At 43.4% G+C, this 26,662-nt stretch overlaps 2 protein-coding genes and 1 long non-coding RNA gene across 4 annotated transcripts; 1 reads left to right on the top strand and 2 right to left on the bottom strand.

The window, feature by feature from the left end:
• The first annotated feature begins 3,501 nt into the window (after positions 1–3,501).
• LOC133965990 (metal transporter CNNM1) lies at positions 3,502–18,320 on the top strand. 2 transcript variants are annotated; one of them, XR_009923909.1, is made up of 11 exons: positions 3,517–4,960; positions 8,584–8,727; positions 9,856–9,996; positions 10,175–10,344; positions 10,482–10,578; positions 11,548–11,693; positions 12,405–12,648; positions 14,791–14,895; positions 15,059–15,160; positions 15,558–15,696; positions 17,473–18,320. XR_009923909.1 is itself a non-coding variant. In XM_062400638.1 (10 exons), exons 1-10 carry the CDS (start codon positions 3,514–3,516, stop codon positions 15,635–15,637), a joined length of 2,676 nt encoding a protein of 891 aa, XP_062256622.1. In that variant the 5' UTR covers positions 3,502–3,513; the 3' UTR covers positions 15,638–16,080. The 2 variants fall into 2 exon arrangements, 1 of the variants encoding a protein (XP_062256622.1); XM_062400638.1 differs by lacking the exon at positions 17,473–18,320 and having other exon boundaries at positions 3,502–4,960; positions 15,558–16,080.
• On the bottom strand, positions 12,707–15,145 carry LOC133965992 (uncharacterized). The gene is made up of 2 exons (XR_009923910.1): positions 15,010–15,145; positions 12,707–14,902 (listed from the first exon to the last, which is right to left on the bottom strand). It is a non-coding gene; the product is annotated as an uncharacterized LOC133965992 (long non-coding RNA).
• Positions 18,321–18,467: 147 nt separating the features above from the next.
• On the bottom strand, positions 18,468–23,558 carry got1 (glutamic-oxaloacetic transaminase 1, soluble). The gene is made up of 9 exons (XM_062400639.1): positions 23,335–23,558; positions 21,883–22,064; positions 21,674–21,797; positions 21,340–21,452; positions 21,149–21,253; positions 20,839–20,989; positions 20,268–20,433; positions 20,034–20,176; positions 18,468–19,655 (listed from the first exon to the last, which is right to left on the bottom strand). Exons 1-9 carry the CDS (start codon positions 23,441–23,443, stop codon positions 19,516–19,518), a joined length of 1,233 nt encoding a protein of 410 aa, XP_062256623.1. The 5' UTR covers positions 23,444–23,558; the 3' UTR covers positions 18,468–19,515.
• Between the last annotated feature and the right edge of the window lie 3,104 nt (positions 23,559–26,662).

Here is a 26,662-nt window from a genome sequence, read left to right as displayed (position 1 = left end):
CTTAATGTGGAATTAGCTCCTAAATGTTAATCTGTGTTGTGGGACATTAGCTCGTCATAGGTATAATTATTGGGGATGTTTTTCTCAGCAAAGTAAAAAGAAACTTTACCCAAACAAAACACAAGTGTAACTCTATACTATTTCACGAGGAAATTAAATGTTTACCTGTGTGATTATGGTGGTTTAGAGCGTTTCTATCAACTGTTGTACTTTACTCTATATATACAGTATCGTTTACTGTGAAAGATGCAGAAGCTTCATATGGAGGACCTCACTCAGTGATTGACAATAGAGGAGGAACCAATTAAAGCACTTTTGAAATAAAAACCGAGTCATGTTTGTCTGACTGATTTTATTAATGGATGAAAAAGCATACTAAAAATACTGGATGTGAAAAATTATGGATGTGATAAATTTAAATGCATCGTGAATCAAATCGTTGACTGCTGAATCATAATCCTGTCCTGAGGCTAGTGTAGAAGCACACCGCTAGTGCATAATGGCCGAAATGGCCACTAAATCCAAAATGGCCAACTTCCTTTTGGGTTAATCAAACAGTCCTTACAATCATGATACATGCGTGTACCAAATTCCATGAAGATCGGTTAAACTAGGAAGAATTGCTGCATTGTAGGGGCTCTGTTGAGTCATTTTGCCACAACCATTTCCAATTATTCCAGAATCCATAGATTTTCCCCATGCCTGATGAGCCTCCGAAGTCTGGAGAGTTTTCAATATGTTCAAGCCTTCAGCTTTGCTTTGACCTCTTTGTATCTCTCCTGAGGTTTTCTCCAGTCCGTCTGTAAACTCAGTCTTCTTTTTTTTGCAGAGCTGGATATTGAGGTCAGAACAGAAACTCTTCTCCTGCACCAGCAAATCTAAGAGCTCCAGATTTGGATTCAGCCGATTCTCTTTCTCCTGACTGAGTTCTGATTCCCCCCCATGTGCCTCTAGAATTATAGTGTCATCTGCCACCTTTCATTAAATTGTCATTGTCACCACTTACTCACTGGGCTCCTGATAGTCATTGTACAAGATCTTCTGCAGTACTTGTCTGCTCTTCTCTTCATTCTCTTTTGCCCTCAGTTCACTCATTTACTGCACTGTTGAGTATAAGTCTGAAATGATTGGACCAGCCATACTAACACTCTGGATAAAGTAAATCAAAAATATATCACATCATATTTCGAATAGATATCAATCAGTCTATACAGTGACTGTTATATTTCGAGTTTTATTTTGTTGATCTATCTATGGTTAGCTAGCTTGAAAAGAAGCTAGCTAGCTAACAGCTTAGTATTGTACATATTTCTCTTACTCACTAGTAATGGATTGTAATAAAAGACTTACATGCATCAGATGTGCGAAAGCAGGTGTGTGAAATGATTGGTAGGTGTTCCATAGTGAATACATAAAGTATTGGTCATTTTTGACCCATGTGTGTAAAAGTGATGTAGAAATACAAAATCTACCTTTGTTTATTACGTAAGGAAGGAAAAAGGGGAAACAAATATTTGTGGTAATCAAAAACCAAATATTTAATGAATACTTAGAATATTAAATGACCAAATTCATTTATTTAAAAATATATAGCAAAGAAACACTCATGCATGAAATAACACAGGAAATGAATACGGGTCATATACGACCCATGTCGTGCATTAGAAAGGTTGTGATACAAACCTGATTTTTATTCAAAAACTAACAAAAGAACATTTTGGATAAGGAATAGAAATTAGTTAATTGGGATTACCTGAAAAACATGAATGATGAAATCATTCACTGCAAAGATGCAGAAAATACAAACTGAGCTGGGTTAAGCTGAATGAATAACACTTGTTTAAGACTACTTAACTACAGCCAGGCTTTATAAAGAGCACTTCATAGGATTCATTAAGCAAAAAATTGTTGTTGTCGGTTTGCTTTGATGTCACGGAATCTATTACCACTGACACCAGTCTGTTGCAAAGCACAGATCTGGTGATAGCACCACCTACTGCCCAACGGAGGTAAGCCTCGTTTTACAACTTTAATTCGATTTACATTAAGCCCCAGTTTGAACTATTGACTTAAGTTCTTATGTGTTAATTGGTCACTTATTATACCACCCACATATAGTATTTACATTATGATACAAGTGAGGGGGTTTTAAGCAGAAAAGTTGCCTTTATTTTTAGGCAAAAACTTTTCCAGTCGAAAACAGCCTGTGTGACTTTTATTTGTTTTATAAAAACCGGATGTGATGGCGCAGTGAGGCACTGATCCGGATGGTTTTTTGTGTTTGTGCGCAAAGTCTTTTTCTCTCAGTTTTATTGCGGATGTGTGGCTGATGGGAAGCAGAGAGCGGCTTTCACTGGTTAACACTTGGCACGACAGCACTTCAGTTTCACACCTCGTGACAAACCATCACAGTGTGGTTCAAGGAAATAATAAGTAACTATTATTATCATTATTATTATCATTGTGATCATTATTATCATTATTATCATTATTATTATTAGTAGTAGTTGTATTATAAATTGTACTAGTAGTAGTAGTATTACTAGTAGTAGTCATGTTTTTCTGACCTTTCTGCACATAATAAATATTTCGTTTGTATTATTAACATTTGCCCTTCATCTGTATTTGCCCTATTAATAGCTGGAACTTGTGTAATACATTCCATGAGATATACAGGTTTTATGTGACAGTCTTTTCCTTTCCAAAGCTGCGGGATGAACCTTTGTTCTTCTAAAAATATAATTTGATATTACAAATCTTTTATCTATCCAGGGACGTGTATTCAGAAGCAGCTGGAGTTGTTTTTTCTTCTAGTTTTATACTTGAAAGTAAAATAAACCTTGCACACATAAGCCCGTGTGTTATTTAATAAAAGTCTGAAGTTTGTACCACGATAAGTTTCTACAGTGCAGCCAGAAGTGAAGCAGGGGAGAGTACTGCCATCTAGTGGAGCCATTGAACTAGTATCTGTGTGCTATTCCAGATCCCCAAACATCACTCACTCATCATTTTAATCACACTCGTAGTTTTAAGCCTCGAAATTTCATGTTATGTTTGTGCTAAAGCTCTAAATGTGCATATTTGTATTATTGCTGTTGTTGTTGCCTAATTATTAGTTTAGATTTTTGAGAACCATGAGTTTACGAGTTGTCTATAGTTGTTGAGGGTTTAATCCCGGATGTATCACATTAATCATTTATGATTGCATTTCCTGCTTTCTATTTTTAGAGAGTGGCATAAAGCAAACAAGAGAGCTACGTCACTAATGTTTTTTTTAAAGACTCTGATACCCCCCACCCTCTCTTCTCACTCTCTGTCTCTCTCTCTCTCTCTCTCTCTCTCTCTCTCTCTCTCTCTCTCTCTCTCTCTCTCTCTCTCTCTCTCTCTCTATCTCTATCTCTCTCTGTATCTTACCCACTCTTCTTCATGGATATGGCCACCCAGCTGCTCCATCTATCCCATCCGCAGACCACGTGACCCACTTCTCCCGCGTCCTTCACTGGTTCATTCAGCATGATGGCTGCGGATGCTGCGGATGCTCTCCGCCGCATCCTGCATCCGCGCCGTCTCTCCATCTTCTTCCTCGCCGTCACCCTGTCCTCTGCGCCGGCCCCGACGCAAGCGCTGCTCGGCGTCCGGCCGGAGGACACCCAGATCGGAGCGCTGTCCGTGCAGGACGGGATGCTGAGGGCGACCGAGGGCACCCGCTTCATGCTGAGGGTTTACTACTCTGCAGCATCCGCGGAGCATCCCAACAGCCTGAACCTCACCGGCAGACCCGACCGCGCACCATCCGCTCCGTGGATCGCGTTTATCGAGGAGCCAGGCGGGGACAGCAGCGCGGACGCGGAGGGGAAGCTTCGCCCCAGGGGGAACCCGTGTGTGGAGGAGAATGCCCGGAGCTCGGATATCGAGCTGCTGGGTTCCTTCAGATCCACATCAAGTCACAACTCAGTTTTGGTGGAGCTGCTCGCGAAAGACCTGCGCAGAGGCGAGGTGATCAAATACTACTCCATGTGCGCCTTCGATGGAGTGAAATGGGAACATTTCAGGACCAGAGACTTCTGGTTGGCGGTGGTGGAGAGACCTCCAGATGCAGATGTTTGGCTCCAGGCGGGTGTGTCGGTGCTCCTGTTGGCGCTGTCGGCACTCTGCAGCGGTCTGAACATCAGCATGCTGGCTCTGGACCCCGTGGAGCTGCGGGTCCTGCAGAACAGTGGCACAGAGAAGGAGCAGAAATACGCGCGGAAAATAGAGTCAGTGCGTAAACATGGTAACTACATCCTTTGCACTGTGGTGCTGGGCAACGTGCTCACAAACACGTGCTTTGTGGTGTGGATGTGCCAGATTTTAGGAATGACTGTTCTCTCAACTACCTTCTGCACTTTGGGGATCTTCTTCATTGGTGAGATTTTACCTCACTCCTTAGCGTCCAGGCACAGCCTCGCCATCGCCTCCAAGACCCTCTGCGCGACGCGTCTGCTGATGCTGCTGTTCTTCCCCATCGCCTACCCGGTCTCCAAGCTCCTGGACATCATGCTGCACCAAGAGATCAGCAGCTTCTACACCAGGGAGAAGCTGGTGGCCATGCTGCGCGTCACGGACCCGTACCACGACCTGGTCAAGGAGGAGCTCAACATCATCCAGGGAGCGCTTGAGCTGAGGACCAAGACGGTGGAGGACGTGCTGACGCCGCTGTCCGACTGCTACATGCTGTCTTCGGACGCCGTGCTGGACTTCTGCACCATGTCGGACGTGATGCAGAGCGGCTTCACGCGGATCCCGGTCTACGAGAACGACAGGTCCAACATCGTGGACATCCTGTTTGTGAAAGACTTGGCCTTCGTGGACCCCGACGACTGCACCCCTCTGAAAACCATCAACCAGTTCTACAAGCACCCCATGCACTGCGTGTTCAACGACACCAAGCTGGATGTGATGCTGGAGGAATTCAAAAGAGGTGAGTCCCTTTCCATTCTTGACCTCTGATAAACCGAGTCAATGAGGTGTCACGGGATACCGCACAGGCCCAAAGTTTCCTCCTCATAGTCTATTGAAGACTTCAGGGGAGAAGCCATCCCTCCATTGACACACAGCGGGCCTAAACCTCTGAGAACCATGTGTGAAATCTGATATAGTGTCACACAGTGAGCGTGGTTCAAGCCGAGGTTAGAGGCTGCCAAGGAGCAGGATGGGGTTAGGCCAGCTCAAGAATTTATGTAGTGAAAGTAATTTTCCCAGGACAACAACTCTGTGAACTTCATCTCACCCCCATCACCCCTTTCCTCATTCCACCGGCTGAGTTTGCCTTCAGCAGTCGGAGAACACCACTGCTTTACTGTGATAAGCATCGCTGCTGATAAGTGTCTCTCATACCCATGATAGCATCTGTTCACTACTGAGCAGAAAGTGTGTCGCTCTCTCCAGGGACTGCATTCAGTCGGGCATGATAACATTGAGTGGGATTCTGAATTCGTGCTCTGTATGAAGCCAACAGCTCAAACTGCTCCTCTGACGGCTCCATGTGGTAAAGTGGAGACACGCTGAAGCTGCTGGATCAAAGGTCACGTAAAGATTTCATTGACGTTGGTCGATGCTGTGGGGGATTAAGATGTAAATCTGTTTCATTGACAAAGGAGGCCTGATACATTTCCGCGTTTTCTCCAGGCAGAGTGGGGGGTGGCACACATGAGGCTGGATCCTGAGTTGGATTACCACTCACAGCTCATCAAATTGTCCAGCATTGTGACTGATAGCTCTGCGGTCCATGAGCTCAGGTTTTGAAAATAAAGGGGTGAAAGGTCGCGTCCGCCTTCACCTTTAGATTATTTGTGGGCACCTAATTGTCACCCTGCGGGAACTTTGAACATCCCCCCTCTCTGTGGGTCGCTGCCATCCAAGCCTGCAGAGAGATCCATAAAAAATTCAGCTCCGACCTTTTTCCCTTGCTCTCCACTTGGCTCTCATGGATTACAGGCTCCTGCTGCCCAGGAAGCCATGGCTGGAAGCTGTGAGGATGCCTCACTGAGAAGGCTGAGGGCCAGGGGTGAGGTCAGTGTAAGAGCAGAGGAGGAGAATGTCACCAGTAACTGTGAACATGCTGTGCAGAGGGGAAATCAATATGGCAAGCTATGCGCTCTAATTTATGCACTTATGCTTTGATGTTTTATGAGTAAATTAAATCTGGTGCCAAATTTTAGACATTCCATAATTTTATAAGTTAAAGTGGTTAAAGTAATACACCACTACAAATACACTCCAATACAAGTAAAAGTCAAGCTTGGTTAAATTTATTTGAAGAATTATTTACTAGAATGACTCACGTCCACCAACACCCCAAAGTTGTGTTAAATTCAATCAATCTGCACCAAATTAGACAAACTGATAACCCAAAGTGATAAAACACACTTCCTGCGTCCGCCCCCTTGATCCAGAAACACACCAAAGTGACATGGGCTCTTTTCTTATCCATAACACTTCCTGCCATCCGGTTTTGTGGAAAATCGTCCAGTAGCTTTTGTGTAATCCTGCTAACTACCAAAGAAACAAACCAACCAGCAAACAAAAGCCAGCACCCAATCTCACGATCTTAAAGAAAGTGGAAAAAAAGTAGCCTGGAGTTCTTTCTTGGTTCAAACCCCAACCCTGCACAAAGTTTCATGGAAATCAGTTGAGTGGTTTTTGCATAGTCCAGCTAACTAACAAACAAAACGCCCATGAAAACACTGGAATGGCTCTTCAGCACATACCTCTGCCCTGGGCCGACAATCCCCTTCAATTACACACACATGCTAACACATATAGATATCATCGCCCTAAGTATAGCATCAGGATCCATGAACTATTCTCCCAGAAACTGGTGAAAAAGTAAAAGAAGTATCTCTCATAACCTCAAAACATACAACTCTGCTTAAAAAAAATTGGTGCATTGAGAAATACACAAATCCAATACTTTTATACACATCATATGTTACAGCTATTATCATTTTACAGACTTAATATGTGCATGAAGAGAGCTGCTGCAGTGATATAAACAATGCATGAGTCCAGTGCAGGGTACTGTATGTACGATGTGGCTGCACATAGCAGAAAACTCAGACGGCAAATAAACACAATCATATGCACGTATATTGTGACTGATCTAAAACCAACACATGGAGCTCAAACATGCACTGGAGGACCCTGGGAAAGTGGGGGAGCGGAGACATTTGAAAAAGGAACATCCATGGCCGACCCACTTTCGCCCCGGGCCTGTGTGTCTGCATGTGTGAGTCGTGTTAAGTGAGTGTGCGTGTGTCTGTGTCTGAGTCCGTTGTGTGTGTGTGTGTGTGTGAGTGCGTGTGTGTGTGTCCTCTTCTGGAAGAGTGTTATGTAACATACAAATGATGTAATGCAGTGCCCGGGCACAGTGGCAGCTGAGGGCAGGTCCACCTCTGACTCACCTGAGCTCTTCAGACAAGCTGACCCGAGGAAAAGCCTGGTCCAGCTCAGCCCCTCTCCCACAGCCACACTCTCATGTTTGGAGACGGCTGCCTTTCGGTCAGTCAATCAGGATCCCCCCCCACCCCTACCCCCTCCCCTTGTTGCAGTGGATTAAAGCATTTGATCCATTTTATCCCTTGGCAGTGATCCCCCCCCCACCCTAAATCGGGCGATCTCATGTGAGCCGCTGACTTTGTGCGACGGACAGAGACGGTTTATGTGTTTCTGTTGAAGTCTGCGTCCTGGTGACGTCATACATTTGGTTAGATAACTTATTTGGTCGTGGAGGTAGTGACGCAAAGGAAAGCCGCGCTATGATAACAAAGCAAGAGTTTAATCGAACATATCTCAATGCAAAATAGAATTGCCAAAAAAAAATTCTATGGGCTGAAAATAAAAACCTCTATATGCAACGCAGCCAGTTCCGGCGTCAGAGAGTGAAAAGGTTTCGGCCATTGTCCCGGTTTTCCTGCGGTGTTTGGTGGCGTCGTTGATTTCCTGTCACAACTGCTTTATCGTCTCGTTCCACCGACGCTGCTGGCGAGTTGTGTGTCACCGCAGCTGGCAGGCTCGTCATGCTCCCCCCTAACGCTGACTTGAGTGGGAACAGGGTCAGCTCATGGATGTGTAGAGGGCGGTGTGCGTGTGTTTGTGTGGCATGTGTGTACAGTGTGTGTCGTTGCGGAGCCGGCAGCAGCCCGGGCAGTGTAGTCAGCAGATGCAGGCATCCCCCAGACTGATTGTGTAATCGCAGCATTTACATAATGGGCCAAGACTCCCAAACTGTCAAAGTGTCTCCAGACTAATCCCCCAATGTCCACTTACTTTTTCGTCTGAGTCTCTCACAAACACACACACACACACACATGGAAAATAATGACATATTCAAGCCCAGAGACAGACCTCTCCTGTGTTTTCAGCTCGTCAGCTCCTGTTGGAGTATTAATGCTGATTTTCATCTTCAGTTCCGGTTGGAGGCTGTTGAGTCGTATTATTTTGTATTAATCCTCTGACGTCCCCTCTGCGTCTCCACCCGGTGAGTAGCACCGGGCTGGCATTTTGAAAGCACTCGAGCTCACCCCTCTCTGCTTTGTCCCGCAGGTAAATCCCACCTGGCCGTGGTGCAGAGGGTGAACAGCGAGGGCGAGGGCGACCCCTTCTACGAGATGATCGGCATCGTCACGCTGGAGGACGTCATCGAGGAGATCATCAAGTCTGAGATCGTGGACGAGACGGACCTGTACAGTACGTAACAAAGTGTAAACATGCTGATCGTGAAGCTCTGGGGTTTTTAGAAGCCACCGTTGCATTAGCCATGAATCAATTTATTTTTTTTCCAGCTCCCATGCTGAATGGATTTCCCCTGGGTTCGTCACAGCCGCTGATTGAGTTTGTTCAGCGCTGGGTCCCAAACGTCACGGGGGAAACGTTCAATTCAACAGAATATTTACAGGGTCATTATAAGGGACGTTAGAGTAGAATTAGTACATTGGAGTTTAAAGTCTTTCTTCTCTTCTGTTCTTAATTAAACTATTGATCCCTCCATCCCACCCCTGCTGTTCCTTCCGAATGCATAATTAAATCATGGGAATAAATGTCCCGGCCTCACAGATAATCACCATAATCCGCTCATCTTTAATTGGCTGGCAGGAAAGGCTCTGCCTCCACAGGGCGGAACTCAAATGCCAATATCATTTCACATCTGCTCCACACTTTGAGTTTCACTATTTACATTGTGGGAAAAAACTTCTATAATATGCTTTTTATTAACTTTGAGTTATATGCTTCTAAAATAAAACCTGCTCCCAGAGGAAAGGGACGTATAGTTCTATTGTGTAGTCTTAATTACATGCAGATGGTGCGGAGCGGCCTCTGTCATACATGCAGGTGTGTGGTTGCACAAACCCTTCTATTGTGTGTGTGTGTGTGTGTCTGCACGTGCATAATTATGTGCGTGTATATATGTATTTAGAGCAAAGTGGGAGCTCATCTCTCCAGACTTTGCACTTCAGGCATTTAAAGCACCAGCTGTTCCGGCTGCAGCGTTGATGCATTTAATATCATGTATTAATGCTTTTCATCTGTGGAGAATAAGTCTGTTTATCAATGAGAGGTGTGTTTGCAGTGAGCAGGATAATCTCACGCGATCTGTATCCGTAAATCAAATTACCGAGAGAAATCCTTTCCCATCTGTGGTGTCAGTTAGCATGACGCATAAAACGCTGCATCAGCTAATAAGGTCAGTGAGACGTCAAAGTCAACGCTCAATCCTTGTAGTGCATGAGAGGTACTGGATTTATCTGGATTATCTCACAAAGCGAATGAATGAAAGAGAAGCACTTCTCCCTCAGTCGGCTGTTTGTGTGTTCACAGCTGATAATCGGAACAAGAGACGAGTGTCCACCCAGGAGAGGAAACCACAGGATTTCTCCATCTTCAAACTGGCAGAAAATGAGCTGAAGGTGAAGGTCTCGCCGCAGCTGCTGCTCGCAACCCACCGCTTCTTGGCCACAGGTAATTTCATGTGTGTGTTCATGCGCGTGTGTGTGTGTATTGTGTTCAGATTATTTGTGAACATTGGATCACAGGATAGAACAGGGATAAGGAGCCATAACAGGGACCTCAGTGTTCTTTCTCTGACTCTTGTTTTTGAGCGTGTGCACTCGTGTGTCTACTTGAATCCGTCCTGCAGAGGTGGAGCCCTTTAGGCCGTGTCACCTGTCAGAGAAGATCTTGCTGCGTCTCATTAAACATCCCAGCGTTGTGCAGGAGCTCAAGTTCGACCCCAAGAACAAGCACGCTCCTCAACACTACCTCTTCCAGAGAAACAAACCCGTCGACTACTTCGTCCTCATCCTGCAGGTAAACCGACAAAAAGGGTGTGAAGCTGTGTTTGGCATTGTTATAATTATTATGTGTCCACTGGACGAGAAATCAATTCAGAACTCACACCATGAGGCCCAGACCTTCATGTGTAAACGGCCTTGTCAATGTTGCAGGGGCGGGTGGAGGTGGAGATCGGAAAGGAGGCCCTCCGCTTTGAAAATGGAGTTTTTTCATATTACGGCATGCCAGCACTCATCCCACTGCCTCTCGGTAAGTCAGCGTGCACATGAAGCAATATGACTCAATCACTCTGGGGCACTCACATTGAGCATGGTGGTGATGATGACGACAGTAACAGGGAGAGATCTGCTCATAGAGCGAACGCAGGGCAGGTGCTGCACGTGTTTTTACAGTCTGAATCCCAGCCTGTGTTTGTGCAGCATCACTCTGCAGCAGCAGCCGTGGGAAGTAAGTAATTAAAAGAAGTGATTTCCCAGTGGAAGGACATGACCTGCACAGGATTACATGAAATCCAGCTAAGACTGCAGCGCAAGCAGAAAGTCTCTCTCTCTCTCTCTCTCTCTCTCTCTCTCTCTCTCTCTCTCTCTCTCTCTCTCTCTCTCTCTCTCTCTCTCTCCGCAACTCATGTGTGATGTTCGGGGGGGAGGGGGAACATAAAGCTTTTGGAAGACCCCATTAAATATCCCTTGATGTGTCATTACAGGATACTGAATTTACTCCTCAGCAGCATTTCGTACTGTTTTAAAAAAAATCTCTCTCTCTGAGTCGTGGCTTCCCAATAAGCTGCTGGTGCTCGGTGAATGGAAAGTCCTGTGTGTCTAACATCATCACTCAACTTAGTCGATAATAATTGTACGTATGTTCGCTGGAAATCTATAGTTGCCTCTGAATTTGAGAGTTTTCCCTCCGCCATCTAAAAGCACCATTCTATACAGAAAGATTATATTGTGAACAATGTGAGAGAGGGTCTGTCAATAAGCGGCTGGTGTTGAAATAGGACATTTTAGTGTGAATCAAAAGGGAAAGTAGAGAGAAAGATACTTTCTATACTGTGGTGGAAACGTATCTCGAGATGTGAAATATGCCTTTGAGTTTTTTTAATAGTAAGCTGAAAAATGTAACTAAAAAAAGAAAATTGAAGAGCATGTTGCATTAGTGATGATGCATGAATGACCAAACTGCAAACTACTGACTCGTGTCTTCTTCTGCTCTGTCCAGGTCACAGGTACAGTTCCCGCTGCAGTGGTCTGAACCAATCAGATTCATTACTGAGTGGAAGCAGCGTGGGTCAGCTCACTACAGGAGGAGGGATCTATTTACCAGACTACTCCGTTCGACAGCTCACAGACCTGCAGATCATCAAGGTCACACACAGATAAGGCTTCATGCCATTGTGTATATAACTGTAATGACGCTCAGTACAGTGGTTGTCTCCACCGAGGCCCAACAGTCTCCACATGAAACCACATTTCAATTCCCTGGATCAGGGTTCTTATTTGGATCTGCACCAAATTGCACACACTCATAAATATCATAAATGTAATTGTAATTTTTGCGTAATCCTGCAAACAAACAAACAACTAAACCAAACCCTTAATGCATATTATTACATGACCACCTTGGTGGAGGTAATCTCACTACAATTAAATGCATCATTTCCTGCTTGCTGAAGGGAACATTTGAGAGCACAAATAAAAACAATTGCAGCTCTCACAGTTGAATCTTCAAAAATCCCCTGAATGCTAACTCTTCCTCTGCTGCAGCGTTTCCCTTTGAAATGTCTCAATCGCAGTTTCTGACTGAACGCAGACATCCTGTCTCTCTCTCTCTCTCTCTCTCTCCCTCCACTCTCCCTCTTTCCTCTAATCACTGCGGGTAATTGTGCTCCATTTGAACCATGAATATTCTAGCCTCAAATGACGGATGTGCCCTCTCTCTTCACATCGCCTCCCCTCTCACTATTAGAGTCCAGGTTTCCTCCTCGTCCACGCCCACTGCGATTGTGTACTGTGGTTCAGCCGTGCACGTGCAGATCAGATGCTGATGATGAAGATTTGCTTTCTGTGTCGCCACAGATCACCAGGACCCACTACCAGAACGCCCTGATGGCCTCCAGGATGGACGGCTCCCCTCAGACACCGGACCCATTGGATCCTGATGCCAAAGGGAGGCCCCCGGGCCCAGAGGCTCGCTCGCACAGCATCGCCCTCCCCCTCACAAACACGCACACTCGGATGGGGCTGGCTCGCCTGGCACATCTCCATCCCCACGGCACCCTGTGCAACACGTCCCGGCTCAATGAGAGAAACCGTATCGTGCGTAAGTAGAGAAGCTTAATAACAGTGTGGTGATTGGTATAAACTACGCCATGGAAATGTCAACTGTTTTCTCTTAGTAGGATTTAATAATTACTGATAGAAACTGACACAAAATAATGCTCATCAACAGCCGGAGGCATCATCCTTCAAAATATTCTTTCCATATTTCCATAAGCCCTTTGGTTATGGAACAGTACAGCACTTAACCTGCAAGCTCCCCGAAATGTAGATGATAATCCAGCTCCATGAGGCTCAATTAGAATTTTAGGATTCAAGCTGGTAGAGGTTTTGTTTTGAAGAGGAAGAAAGGTAGCTCAAAGAATCAAACACACTGATTGGAGAGATTCATTGGCCAAGAACCTGTCTGAAAGGACCAATACATGATTGATCTAAAGATATGATACTCTGCACCAACATGAACAATTATGATCTGATGACAAGTTGGGCAGCGGACTGGCTGAGGGGTAGAGTGGTCGTCCTCCAACTAGAAGTTCGGCGGCTCGATCCTCAGTCTTCCCCATCTGCATGCCGTAGTGTGTCCAATAGCTGGTGTAGTGTGTCCATGCACTTATTGTAAGATCGCCAAATAACGTAAAAGTTTAAGAAAAAAACTGTACACCAGAGTTAGGTGGCCCTGAGAGCTCAAATTAGGGCGAATGGAGAAAACATCTTCAATTTGTCAAAAAATTAGAGACATAAGGAAAATGCAAATACCGCAACACACCAACCAAAATATACACAAAACTGTCAACACAGCCAAATACTCAATATACAACCAAACATTCACAACACAAGCAAATACCAGCAAAACAAACACAACCCTTGTGAATGCTCGCAAAACAGTCAAATACTTACATTACTACCAAATACTAACAACACTGCCAAATACTCATATTAGAAGTGAAGTGTTTTGTTTTGTTTGTGTTTTCTTGAGTTGCAGTGCTTTGAGCTCTCAGGGCCAACGAACCAAGGACTTATACCAACCTTTTCAAAACAGAAGATTAAAATCATGAGTAAATAAAAGAAGATGTTGAATAATTAATCAAAGTTCACACACGTTGATGTCCCTCAGGTCACTGTTCAAAGATTAGCTCTTGTATACATAATTAAATAGGATAACAAATAGCACAGAAGTTAAAAATAGCCGAAGACAAATAGCAGTTTCATAGTTTTTAAACTATATTTAAGATTTCTGCTTAAATTTAAGGAAGAATCTATAACTTGAACACAGTCGATGGCTCACTCACACAATACTGGTGCAAATGTGGCATCAACCGATCAGTACTGGTTTCGAGGCTTAATGGATTTCCTACACACAATCTGTCTTACACTGTTTGTAACATGCAACCCACTTTGTTTACGTTTGTGTTAGGGACATTAAGGACAATCATTGGACAGATGTCTCTGTTGGTTGTTGATGGAAACGTGTCAGGTTATTGTCGTTGAAATTTGCGAATGCATATCTGGAGTTAGTGTAGACTGAATGTTTTACCAGTAGCCAATTTGCAAACCTCCATGCTGACTGTGAGGTGATGACGAAGAGAACTCGAGAGGAGACCACCGTTATCTGAACAAACAGTAAAACCAACACAGTTAGTACCAGAGACAGGGTCACGTGAAGAGGACCCATCTACATACAGAGTCAAGTCAGAGTTAGAAAGAGGATCATCAGAAAGGTTGTGTTCTTCCCCCGTTGTCCATTAAAACATTGGAAAAGTCTACAACCGAAAAATATTGGATACTTTCAGAGAATCATCGGGAAAAAGCAAAAACAGAGATTCATAAAAACGTGACCTGGTGTGTCTGTGACATGTGAGGTGCAGTGCAATGAATCAGGGTGCATCAAATCTGAAAAGGGGTTGACAAGGGGCTTCTGGGGGCTTCAAGGGGCTTCAAGGGGCTTCAAGGGGCTTCCTTTTCCCAATTGACCTGCTGAGCCTCCTCCATTGGTTGTAGTCCAGCGTTAATTGGATGTTAAACCTTGTATTTTTAACCCATCAGTGTTCACCACTGAAATATTTCACACGGACTGATAAACAGTCAGCTCTCTACCTCCCTCTTCAGGCAGAGCTACAAACCGGCTGTTGTTTTGTTGCTTCTGCAGCTGGATTACAGCAGATTTGGTCTTATTCTCTCTTCACAGGCAGTAAATCTGACGGGCAGAAGAGTCCCAACGATTCCGTGTTCTTCCGCATGGACGAGATTCCATACATTCACGAGGACAGACCAGAAAGTTATGGAGAGGATGGTGAGTGCTGAGTCCCGACATTGAAAAAAAGACAAAAGACAGAAAATATATTAGAATACTAATAAGTAATCCAATATTTTTTTTAGTATAAATATTGCTGTGACAACTTCTCACCTGCAGTGAAATGTATACCTACTTCACTATAGGTCTCATCTCTTTTCAGATGTCCCCACTGAGTCTCAGCAGTCCACCTCTCCTGTCATCAGCTCTCTGTCTCTGTCCAGCTCCGAGGAGACGATCGGAAAGAAACTCTTGCGTAAACTCAGTGAGTGAGGCATTTGTCGCAACGCTGACGCACTGCCGGCGCGCTGCTGCCGCCCACACACACACACACACACATGCCGTCAGATGTGCCCAAACTTTTCTGTCAGGCATAGCAACAGCAGCAGGTGTATCTTGGCAACCGGTTATGTGTCGCGTCCCTCGGCCTGCAGAGCTGATTCTCCAGAAGCATCTGTCCTTGCTGGCTCAGAGACGGTGTGACTAATGTGTTTCTATTCATTCGTCTGAGGAGATTTAGTGCAGCGGACTAGTAGTTTGGAAAAAGTGGCTTTAGTTCAGAGTGGAGCAAATATAAAGAGAAGAAAACTGATTGGCTTTCGTTTCATGCAGCTATTTGAACCTGTGCCTGACCTGAATTACAGCTTGTTCTCCGTTTCTAGGTAACAAAAGGAGGAAAAAGTCTCGGGAAGGAGATTATAGTTTGGAGGAGGGCTTGGAGAAACCGCCGGTGACGAGCTAGCACAGCGGCACAGAGGAAGAGGGACAAAGGCCACATCTTCCTCCTCGTCGTCCACCTCAGTAAATAACCGCTCCTCCCGAGACTCCCTCCGCGACTCTCAGGAGACTGAGCCATCCTTATCCTCCCTGCTGTAGACACCGATAATTCTCAGGTCCCCACCGACCCACGCCCTGTCCCACCTCTGCCTGACGTCTCACCCTGGATTTATCCAGCCTTACTCTGGACTGCACGCATCCTAGCAGGTTTTACTCCAATGTTTTGTAGTTGATTGGGGCAAACAGTGTCCATGTTACCTTTTCAATGGTTGTTCTGTTCATTACGTTCACATTCAATCATCTCCTGTCAAGACCCATGTGTTCCTGAAACTGATTCATATATGGCAATTTAATTTAAGGAGATCGAGCTCATCATGGGGTTTAAAGATTTTACTTGAACAATGAATTGACAAGTATTAATAATGTGTCACTGCAGGGAGGTTCCCAAATACTGAAAATGTTGTTTGCACAGGGAACTGTTCCAACGCTGCCACGAGGCTGCCACTGCCAACACAGCCCGAAAAACACATCAGCCTCCCGACAAGAGCACAATTTTTTACACCCAATTAAAAGAACACAGTTATTCTTAAAAAGCCATAAATTAATTAATCTTGAAAGACTTCCTTGTTGTGCACTGACCAAGTGTTGAGAGGAATGCACAATCCTGAAACAAAAACAATTTCTTAATTGATTTCTTATACAAGTGCCAGAATTACTAAAAGTAATATTTCAGATAGCAATATATATATATATATAAATAATATAAGTCAATGTAGACTTTAAAATGCTTGAACTCATCACCGCAATACCACATACTAACGTTTTCAGGACCCAACTGCAGACACTCTTGCACACAGATGAGACGCCTGGAAGACAACAAGGGCTGGAATAGACTAAAATAACTCAGAGCAGGGAGCTGGTCCAACAGGAGCACAAGAGGAGCACAAGGGAACACCGGGGAAAACGGAAAAGACAAACTGACAACGAGGACTCGGAGCGCTGAGGCTCAAACCCACGGGGGAGGACGGGGTAATTGGGCACAGGTGGGGCTGAGGATCTGAAGAGAGAGAAAATAGACAAAGACAGGAAGTTAAACACCCAATTATCACACAAGACAAAAGAAATCAAAATGAAACAGGAAATAATAAGGGTTAGTCTGAAAGTCCAAAGAATCACTTTAGAAGTCCCTGTAGAGACAGATCACGACTAACACGAATCTCTCTTAACTTTACTGCATGCTTTATTATTTACTTTCTTTTTTCTGGCTGTCGTCACTTTAAAACTCACCTTTCTCTCTTCAGATGTAGCTTCATAGACACAGCCTCAGTGTTCACGTCTCCACCATTTTCTCTATCTTACCACAATTCAAAGAAATCCTTAGCCTCTCTTTTAATGGCACATCATCACACCGATAGAGAATTTAATTTCTTACCACTAGCTAACGCATTAGCCACTTTTCTGTGTACAGTTCGTCTCTCACAGGGTCAGTTATTGAGCTGTGTACACTATTAAAAATAAGCTAGGGGTTTTTTTTGGGGGGGGGTAGTTGGGACTTGGGTGCAAAACAATGTGGAAGAGTAGTTGCTATACTTGCATGTTTTTTACTGCTGCTTCTTACCTTAGGATATTCTCCCTGTAGAAAGCCATATTTTCCCTTGTGCATGCTTACGTAAGAGGATGCATGAATAGGATGATACCGATCTGCATTGACGTCTCCCCACAGAGGTGCAGTGTGTGACATAGTGAAATCTTACACAATGAGAAAAATGTATTTGACCTGTACTTGGACTTCTTCATCAGGTCCATGTCCCATCCACTAACACGGAGGAGGCAGGGGGTTTTGACCTATACTACCGACTCTGCAGACTCTGGCTTCACTTTGGGGAGCGGTCATCCCTTCTATCTCTATATACAGTCCATGCTATGGGTTTTTAGAGGGAAGTGAGGTGAAAGGTACCGTCCGAACTGAGGAGGGCGGAGGAGGCCATGAACGCTGTTCACTGAGGGAAACTTTAAAGCCATTCTAATAGAAAAGAACTAGTGCAATAATAATCTGATTGGTTAGATCTTTTATAATGAAGAGATAACTTGATTGTTTCTAGCCGGGGGAGTGTACAGGCACAGGTTGGACTGTGCTTATCTGCGTTGTGAAACCTTGGCAGGTTCTCTGCTCCAGGGAGCCGACAGAAGTATGTTTGAAAGAGGAAAGCAATATGACGCACGCTGACGTCAAGCCACCACCTCTTTTCAAACACACACACACACGCACAGGGGCGGTGTTTGGGGACATTCAGCGATATAATTCATTCTGCCTGTGGAAGTACAAAGGAGACTGCACTGCTAAGCTATTCACATTGATCTGTCTGTATACACTGAACACACAGGCGGAGGTCCTCTGATGTGACCACTGACTCAGAGCCAGGAGGATTTGTGTGATTTAGAAACGGTCGCAGCTTTCACAGATTTTTTTGGGTTGGTTTACACAGATTTATATTCATAGCTGCAAGGACTGTTTGTACAGGATAAACCGTCAATGTCACATTTTGTAATATAAAAATTATATAAGTCGCCTAAAGATATGAAGAGGGAGAGTATATGCCCGGCACAAGGGACAAATTAATTATTAATAAATTAAATTAACTACTGTTTGTGTCCCTTTTGTTACTGTTGTTTATATTTGTCTATTTTTAGGGTCACTCACATTATTTGTTCAGAGGCTTGTGGGAGCTGCTGCATGAATACAAACCATATCCTTGAATTCACGTCAACTCCAAAATATATGAGAACAACACAGACGCTATTAACAGTTTTTATTAGAGTAGTTAAAATGGCAAATGATTCAGGTCACTTTCTAAACAGACTGACTGCTGCAGATTGTGCACTGTGCACAGTGCTATAATAGCAAACAGGTTGATCATTAGTGTGTTTGTGCGATTGCCCTGAGTCTTACGCAAGAGTTCAGACGATCACTGTGCAAACTAACAACGACTCAACGTTCAACCGGCAGCAGAAGACACTGAGATGACTTTCAGGGCGGTTCACTGCGGTTCACTGAATACAAACACTGCATTATTTAACGATTGGAAGTGAGGTAATTAGCGTTGTCCCTTTGGGTCGAGGACAGTATAATTAATAAATGGCATAGTTCAAGTTAAAATATCTTCCTGAGCATCTCTTATTCACATTTCATCGAGCAACAAACGTACTACAGCTACTTCATTCCTGACAGAGTCGGTAAACGCTTCCTGATCACAGCTACATCGTGTCAGTTTGGTCATGCCAACAGCTCATGGCTATTATACTATTATACTTGAGCACGGTATTTGTGCATGCTGATTTGAAACGTGTGGTAAACACTTGGAATGGATGAATCAACAGTATGACATTCAACATTTTTAGACAGGTGAGTCAGCACTGATATAATCATAACACAGCCACAGACGTACTGACCCTCCAGAAGGTCCTAGTAATGACACATCGCTAACCGAGCAGGCTGGACAAAAAAAACACACACTGTGAGTAAGTGACAAGCACACACACATAGGAAACTGGGGGGGCAATTATGAACATAATCATTTAAAGGAATAGTTCCCATATTTTTATAGATGAGAGGATCAATATTTAAACCACCTTCTCTGTTTTCAGCAGAGACATAGGTCCCGGGTGTGTTTAGCCTAGCTTAGCACAAACGATGAAGCGAAGAGGGCTACGGAGCCAATGAGCTGTCTGTATATTTGTGCAAATGAGATGTTTGCTGCAGGAAATCTGCCAGACACAAACACAGTCCCTGGCATCAGGACGGCTCGGGACCGAATGCTGGGGAATGTGGGAAGTGTTGGTCTTCTACTGGACCTTAGTGACGGCCTTGTGGATGGACTCGGCCACGTAGTTGATGTTCTTGCTGGTCAAACCACACATGTTGATGCGACCGCTGGCCATTAAGTACACGTGTCTCTCCTTCACCATATATTCCACTTGTTTGGCTGCAGGGAAAAACATAAAGAAACAGATTTATAAACCCAGATTTAAAAAAATAATTAATGGGATAGTTTACAGACCCTTTTGAGATCTCTGTGTGTATAAAATATCTTGTGTTGCATTATGAACTAATACTAAAATTCCTGCAAGTGCAAAATGAATCTATACAAATTCTGAGATGTACAATATGTGGGTTATTCGTTTATAACCTTTTCACATCCACTGACAGTTAAACAACATTTATAGGGACTAGACTTTTTCCCAAAAGGGCTGCAGCCGAGGTGTGTGTTTGTGTGTGTGTGTGTGTGTGTGTGTGTGTGCGTGCATGCCGATTTTGCGTGAGAGAAAAAAACATTTTCTGTCTTAATGGTCTTTGCACTCACTGTTGAGGCCTGTGAAGCTGAACATGCCAATCTGCTCTGTGATGTGGTCCCACGTCCCTGGTGTCCCCAGAGCCTGGAGCTTAGCTTTCAGCTGAGCCCTCATCAACAAGACCCTGTCGGCCATGGTCTTCACATTGTCCTTCCTGGAGTCAAAGGCACAGAAACCAGTCAGTGCCAGTCAGAAAACACTTTACATTAACACTTGTTATTTCTTTAGTGATACATTGTGCTGACCATTCAGTGAAGAGCTCAGGTGAGTTTAATGTGACAGCCACGATGCGTGCTCCCTGAGACGGTGGGTTGGACCACGTGGTCCTGACGATCTTCTCCATCTGGGACAGAACTCGCTTCAGGTTGTCTGCATCGTGAGCCACGATGGTCAGGTTGCCCACGCGCTCATCTGATGGGACAAACACATCACATTTAAAACAATGGTGTAGCACGTACTTTACCTGTGTAAAACTGCAGTGACTGAACAGCGCCCCCTCTGGACAATCCACAACTTTTAAATCTGAAATTCAAAGATTCCTTCTCTGTAAATTATTTCTGTTGGCCAAACAAGCATTATCTTGTGGCATCTGTGCTCAAGGTCAACCATGAAATAACATCTAAACGGTAGTTTTCTGGTATTTTCTTTGCACCACAATCTGAATTCCAGGTGTATCCTTTATCCTGATGTTAAAATGAAGCTATATAAAGCACTTCATTGCTGTCATTCTGTTTAACAACGCTAAAATGAATGTCACTCTTGATCAAACTTTTACAAGCACGTGATGCACAACACAGGTCAACACGGGTCACTCACTGTAGAGGCCAAAGTTCTTGGAGAACGACTGAGCGCAGAACATTTCAAAGCCCATGGAGACGAAGTAGCGAATCGCCCAGGCATCTTTCTCCAGGCTGCCGGAGGCGAATCCCTGATAGGCTGAGTCAAAGAACACAAACAGCTTCCTCCTCTGGAAAAAAAATAACACGATGAAAGATTAATCGATCATCTGCCTGTGATCAGCACTGAGTGTGCTTAAACTGACACTTGAGTGAGTAGTGAGACAAGAGCGCAGACATTGTTTGTGTGTGTGTGTGTGTGTGTGTGTGTGTGTGTGTGTGTGCTGTACCATCATAACTTCAGCGATCTGCATCCACTGCTCCTGTGTGGGGTCTGTGCCAGTTGGATTATGGGCACAGGCATGCAGGACAAAGACAGAGTGCTGTGGACAACTCTGCAGGAGACAGACAAAATGAAGAGGTGCTGTGAACTCCTTTCGACCGCAGAGAATTACATGAGTCCTTATCACACTCCTCTTACCTCTAAGTCTCCGAGGAAACCGGACAAATCCAGGCCCCTCTTCTCTGCATCCCAGTACTTGTACGGACGGATGTCCTCAAAGCCGGCGTTGGCAAACACAGCATTATGATTTTCTGAAACAATGATCACAACGTTCTCACTTGTCTGTTTATATTTGCTCTGAATACAAGGCTGAAGATTGTTTTGTTAGTGTTTCTGACATCTGAACTGATTAAAAAATCCATGTCCACTATCAAACTAAATCTGGTTTGATAGCTGACACGTTAAATCTAAAGTCTGAGTTTAAAGATCAAAGTCCTTGAATCAGTGTGTGTTTGTGTTTGCGCGGTTGTACCCCAGGTAGGTGCCGACACGTAGACGGGTGTTTTGGTGTTGTTGTTTCCATTGTGGAAACGCCTGAGAAACTCAGCACCCATTTTCAGGGCACCTGTGCCGCCCAGACACTGGACAGCTCCCACCTGGCAGTGACGGACACAGACAGTCAGTTTCAATGTGAATATATATCAAAATCTATAACATCTTATGGTCTCTCAGCACACTAACCCTGTTCTCCTGGATGGCAGGACTGTCGTCTCCCAGTGCAATCTTGGAGGCTGCAGATCTGAACTCAGGGAGGCCCAAGATGGGGAGGTACTCGTGGTTCAGGTTTGCATCCTGCACTATGATGTTTTCCACTTTTTTCACCACTGGTAAAACCCATGGCTTGCACTCATCGGTCCGGTAGGCTGAAGGAAAAATGAAGGTTCATATTTAAGATGCATATACTGTATATTTTAAGCAGTGTAGCCATCAGTGCTCTTTTTACATTTTAAGAGGCCTCTCACATGTGTAACTCTGAGCCTGGTACTGATATCGTAACACACATGAATTTTCACCTGTATGTGTTAACCAGTTGAACTCTAGTCAACACCAGATAATGACTGTCGAGCTCAATAACCTTTATACCCTAAGAACAAAGACCACCTCACCAATGGATCCCAGGCACAGTGACTTTATTTGTCATCTATTGTACAGATCACAATATTATAAATCCTCATGTCCTCAAGTATTTACCAATCCACTGTTATGTATAAAAGGGAAATTAAAAGCGAAAAATCCTGATAAAACCTAAAAGGATTATTAGAAGTACATTTAAAGTATTTCCACAATTAGCAAAGCAGCTAAATAAGATCTGATTAATTTTCGATAAACCTAATTATCGGTAAAAGGCGATTTAAACTCTAGATAGGACTTTTCCTGCCTTTGTTATTTAATGGTGAGCCACCACTTCAGCATATATGACAGATGTAGCTCTAGATATTGAGCGGCCTACATTTCCCAGTTTCCCCTGAGCCGCCGACCATCTGCAGTGCAGAGTACTGTACAGTGAGAAGGGGATTAGCAGGCTTCAGCCTACCAAACTAATCATGGGACTCAGGTAGCCTCGTCCTGCCTGGCTGTTCCTTTGCAATGTAAGCAACAGGGATTACCTCTTCCAATGAGACTAACAGAGCAATGTGTCAATCTGAGGTCTGAAATATGTCATTTGCCTGCTTTGGAAGGGAAGCAGGACTAATCCACACATATTTAAACTCCTGTCAGAAGCTCGTTCTGGCTCCAGTGAGGGAGCAGTAATCCAATCGACTCCCTGGTCCACACAGAACAGGTCATTACAGTGCAGAGGGGGGAGAGAGAGGAAACCAGCGAGGATCAGAGAGGAGTGCACTGGGTGTATTACACTGTTACATAACAATCAAACATTAACAACAAGTCAATGGTCTGGTTTAAATGGGCAGATCCATTTGATTAACAATCGATAGGGTCTGATGAACTAGTTAATGGTTCAGGTCACAATCTCCCCTGTCAGTTAATAACATGTGTGCGACTGCAAGTGATACATAGAAAACATTTTACACTCTTCTTATCCACAATATGGGAAATGCTCCGTTAGAGGTGTTACACTGAAGTTGGTCCCCCTTCAAGTTCTCTGACTGTGGACCGAGTTCACACACTCACCTCCCACTCCCAGGTTCACCTTGTCCGGACTCTGGTCGTTGTTGAAATCCTGCGAAAGCTTGAACACGGCCACGGGGGCGGCTTGAGGAACCTCGCCGAACACCGACATGACTGGAGCTGGTTTCACTGGAGGCTGTGGACGGGACAGCGGACAGAAGAGGAGCAGTGACCGGGACAGAGGAGGAGCAGTGACCGGGACAGAGGACGGGATGAGAGGAGCTGCTCCTCCAGGGAGGGTTTGAGAGGAGGTAAACTGGGCGTGAGCGGATCCACCAATAGAGATGCAGATTTGTGTATTCGGCCAATCACCGGGCTGCTCCCGGTCAGGCCAAAGTAAAAAAAAAAAAACGCACGTGCAGGAGCGTTCGACCAATGACGTCACGAAGAGCTTGACTGACAGTCTCACGAATAAAAGCCGGTGGGTGGGGATTTCAGTGCAATAAAATGTTTTGCCACAAGATGGTGCCCCAACCCTGCTAACGAAGTTTCTTTAGTTTTCTGTCTTCCAAACGTCGAATTACATCTCATTAATTTATATTATTTTAATTCATTATATAACATAACATTATACTACATCATACTTTATTACAATATGTTAAATTATACTGAATTATATTATTTTATATAATATAATTCATCACACATATATGCATATTATTTAATTTAATATGCCTCACTCCTTCACACTGTAAACTGCTGCTAGCCCTTCATTTAAATTTAAATTGTTGTACAATGTTATATGTTATATGTTAAATGTTTATGTTATATGCTATGTTTTTTTTATCTTGTATTGCCCGTCTACTGCGTAGATGTTTCCTGTCAGGTCATAAGAAATAAGTTATTTGGTGCATGTGACAATAAACAATTTGGGTTGATTTGATTTCGATTTGATTTTGATTTATATTATATTATATTACATTTTACTGTATCAACTAAACTATATGATACTATATTACATTATATGACTATATAACATTGTATTACTTTATATTATATAACACTATATTATATTGCATTACATTAGTTTTTTTACTATATAACATCATATGACTTGATACTACATTGTACTATATTACGTTGTACTTACATTACATTATATATAAACAATTGTTTATATAAAACAATATGAATAATCATTTATGTTAAATAATTGATGTGAAGTTACTCACAGACAGAATGATCATCTGGCATGGTTTCATCTTTAACAGTGGAAGCTCTGTTTCAGAAGGTGTGGCTGCACATCCCACCAAGTATGACCATGTTTGAACACTGCCTGAACAGTCACTAAGCCTGGCCCCCACACTATCTAACTCTCTGTGTAAAGCTATGTGGATAAATTAATGCAAGGATCTTTATCTGTTCTGTTTGGAGGGCTTTGGCTGAGCCGTATCTGTAATCCTCCGGCTCCTCTGTTCCTTCCCCTGCAGCTGTCAGCAGGAGCAGGGCTAGTTGATAAATGAAGGCCACTTCAACCTGCTCGCCATCCACCAGGAGCTAGAGCTAGTTAGAAAGCTTTTCAGCTGCACTGGAGGCAGAGCTCAGTGTGTTTGAGGCCTCAGTGATCACTCTGGATGTTTCTGTCTGGTGAAGAAGAAGCGGCGGTTGCAGGGCTCAAACTAGTCATGTGGTTAAACAGAGAAATGGAGGGGTACATTAACTCAGTCTCAACTTCTAATAAGGGATCAAAATGGTTTATAAACGTTGGCTTTCAGGGAGCTGGTAACATTTGATCAAGTAAATTTACCCAGTGCAGTACTTTATTTACTTAATAATACTTCTGAGGTACTTGACTTGGATTTTTCCATTTTATGCAGCTTTGCAGCTCCACTACATTTTCCACGAAAATGCAACTTTCACTGCACCACATACATCTAGGAGCCGTAGTTACTCTTGCAATAGTTACTGAGTCACAGTTTAAGCACAGACATATGGTCACATTATAATACATGCATTGCAGCAACAGAGTATAAATTAGTTACAATTATCGCAATTTATCTAGATACAACAGTAAAATATGTATTATAAACTAATTAGGCAGTAACAATAAACTTCTTTAATCTAAAATAAAAAATAAAATGAAATGAAATGGGCAGTTTTTCTCTTTAAAAGTAAGTTACTATTTACTCTTAATTAGACTTAATCAGTAATGAAGCTGTTGCATTTTTGACTTTGTTGAATATCTAAAGGTTTACATGTGGTGGAATGCATTAAAGCTTATTCATTTCATAAATGAAAGCATGTTTATTATAGGATTTATGAGTTGTAGGTAACACCTTTAATGATGTTTAATACTTACTAAAAATGACACCTCAAAAAAATAAATGGATCCCTGCAGTGTTCTTTTGTTTGTGTGTGTTTGACTTTCACTGAGCAGAATGATTAATGTGCACTTTGACACTGGAAGGTTTCTTTTTTTCACATTCATCTTGTGAAGGGGCAAAGTTTCTCTGTTCTCCCGTTAAACCTCAGTGTTACACGTGTACACATACGTCTTGTTCACGGCCTCCAGTCAACAGGAGACATATTGTGTCCAGCAGTTAAACCTCTAAAACGGGCAGAATGTACATCTTCACCGGCTTTAGAAAATATATGTTTTTAGATTTATAACTGGGTAAATAAACTGGAAAACTGTATCAGCCACAAATGATTATTCCAAGCATAATATCTTTATGGGTTTTAAACCATGACTCGAGGAGCTCTTTAGTAGTTTATGTATCTATTTTAAGACTGTGATTGCTCCTACTGTTTCTGTCAAACAAGGCCATTGCATGACCCCGACCAAGTTTGTTTAGTTACGTTACTTAAACAGTAATTCATATTTCTTGCTCACAGTCAGTCAAATAATGTCATGCAATGTGAAACATGTCACGTCTCATTGTGATCAATCATCCAATGCTGCAGTTCTCTGCAGTTTATGGAGTCTTCTGGTGACTTTCAGGTTATGGTTTAGAGTTTTACAGGTTTTACAACGTCACTGTCTTGAATTAGTCTTACCACTACAATTATGTAGTGGTAAGACTAATTAAGTCTTACCACTAGGGACCTGTTACTACAGTTCATACAGAGATAAACCAGTGTTGTGTTTAAAGCTAGTTCCACTGACTCAACTGGAACAAAAGTATTGCTTTACACTCAGTGATAGCGGAATTCATGAATAAACTATAAATCATTAAAATGATCAGTTAATGCTTTATAATACAGGAAGTTACTGAGGTAAAAAATCTAGGATGGGAAAAATCTGTTATAAACTATACTGTCTTGTGCCTGATAGATAAACCATCAATCAACACCGACTATTAAAGCATCATTTACAACTAATCCCATATAA

Source organism: Platichthys flesus, chromosome 12 (assembly GCF_949316205.1).
Source record: "Platichthys flesus chromosome 12, fPlaFle2.1, whole genome shotgun sequence".
Taxonomy (NCBI): domain Eukaryota; kingdom Metazoa; phylum Chordata; class Actinopteri; order Pleuronectiformes; family Pleuronectidae; genus Platichthys; species Platichthys flesus.
This window is presented reverse-complemented; position numbering and strand designations above follow the sequence as displayed.

Excerpts from the sequence above, each read along its gene's own strand:
- LOC133965990 (XM_062400638.1), top strand. The coding sequence starts at position 3,514 with ATGATGGCTGCGGATGCTGCGGATGCTCTCCGCCGCATCCTGCATCCG. Across the intron at positions 9,997-10,174 it reads CCACCGCTTCTTGGCCACAG|AGGTGGAGCCCTTTAGGCCG; the intron begins GTAATTTCATGT and ends TCCGTCCTGCAG. Across the intron at positions 12,649-14,790 it reads TGAGAGAAACCGTATCGTGC|GCAGTAAATCTGACGGGCAG; the intron begins GTAAGTAGAGAA and ends CTCTCTTCACAG.
- got1 (XM_062400639.1), bottom strand. The coding sequence starts at position 23,443 with ATGTCGGTGTTCGGCGAGGTTCCTCAAGCCGCCCCCGTGGCCGTGTTC. Across the intron at positions 20,434-20,838 it reads CAAGAACTTTGGCCTCTACA|ATGAGCGCGTGGGCAACCTG; the intron begins GTGAGTGACCCG and ends TTGTCCCATCAG. Across the intron at positions 19,656-20,033 it reads CAGCTTCACAGGCCTCAACA|CCAAACAAGTGGAATATATG; the intron begins GTGAGTGCAAAG and ends TTTTCCCTGCAG.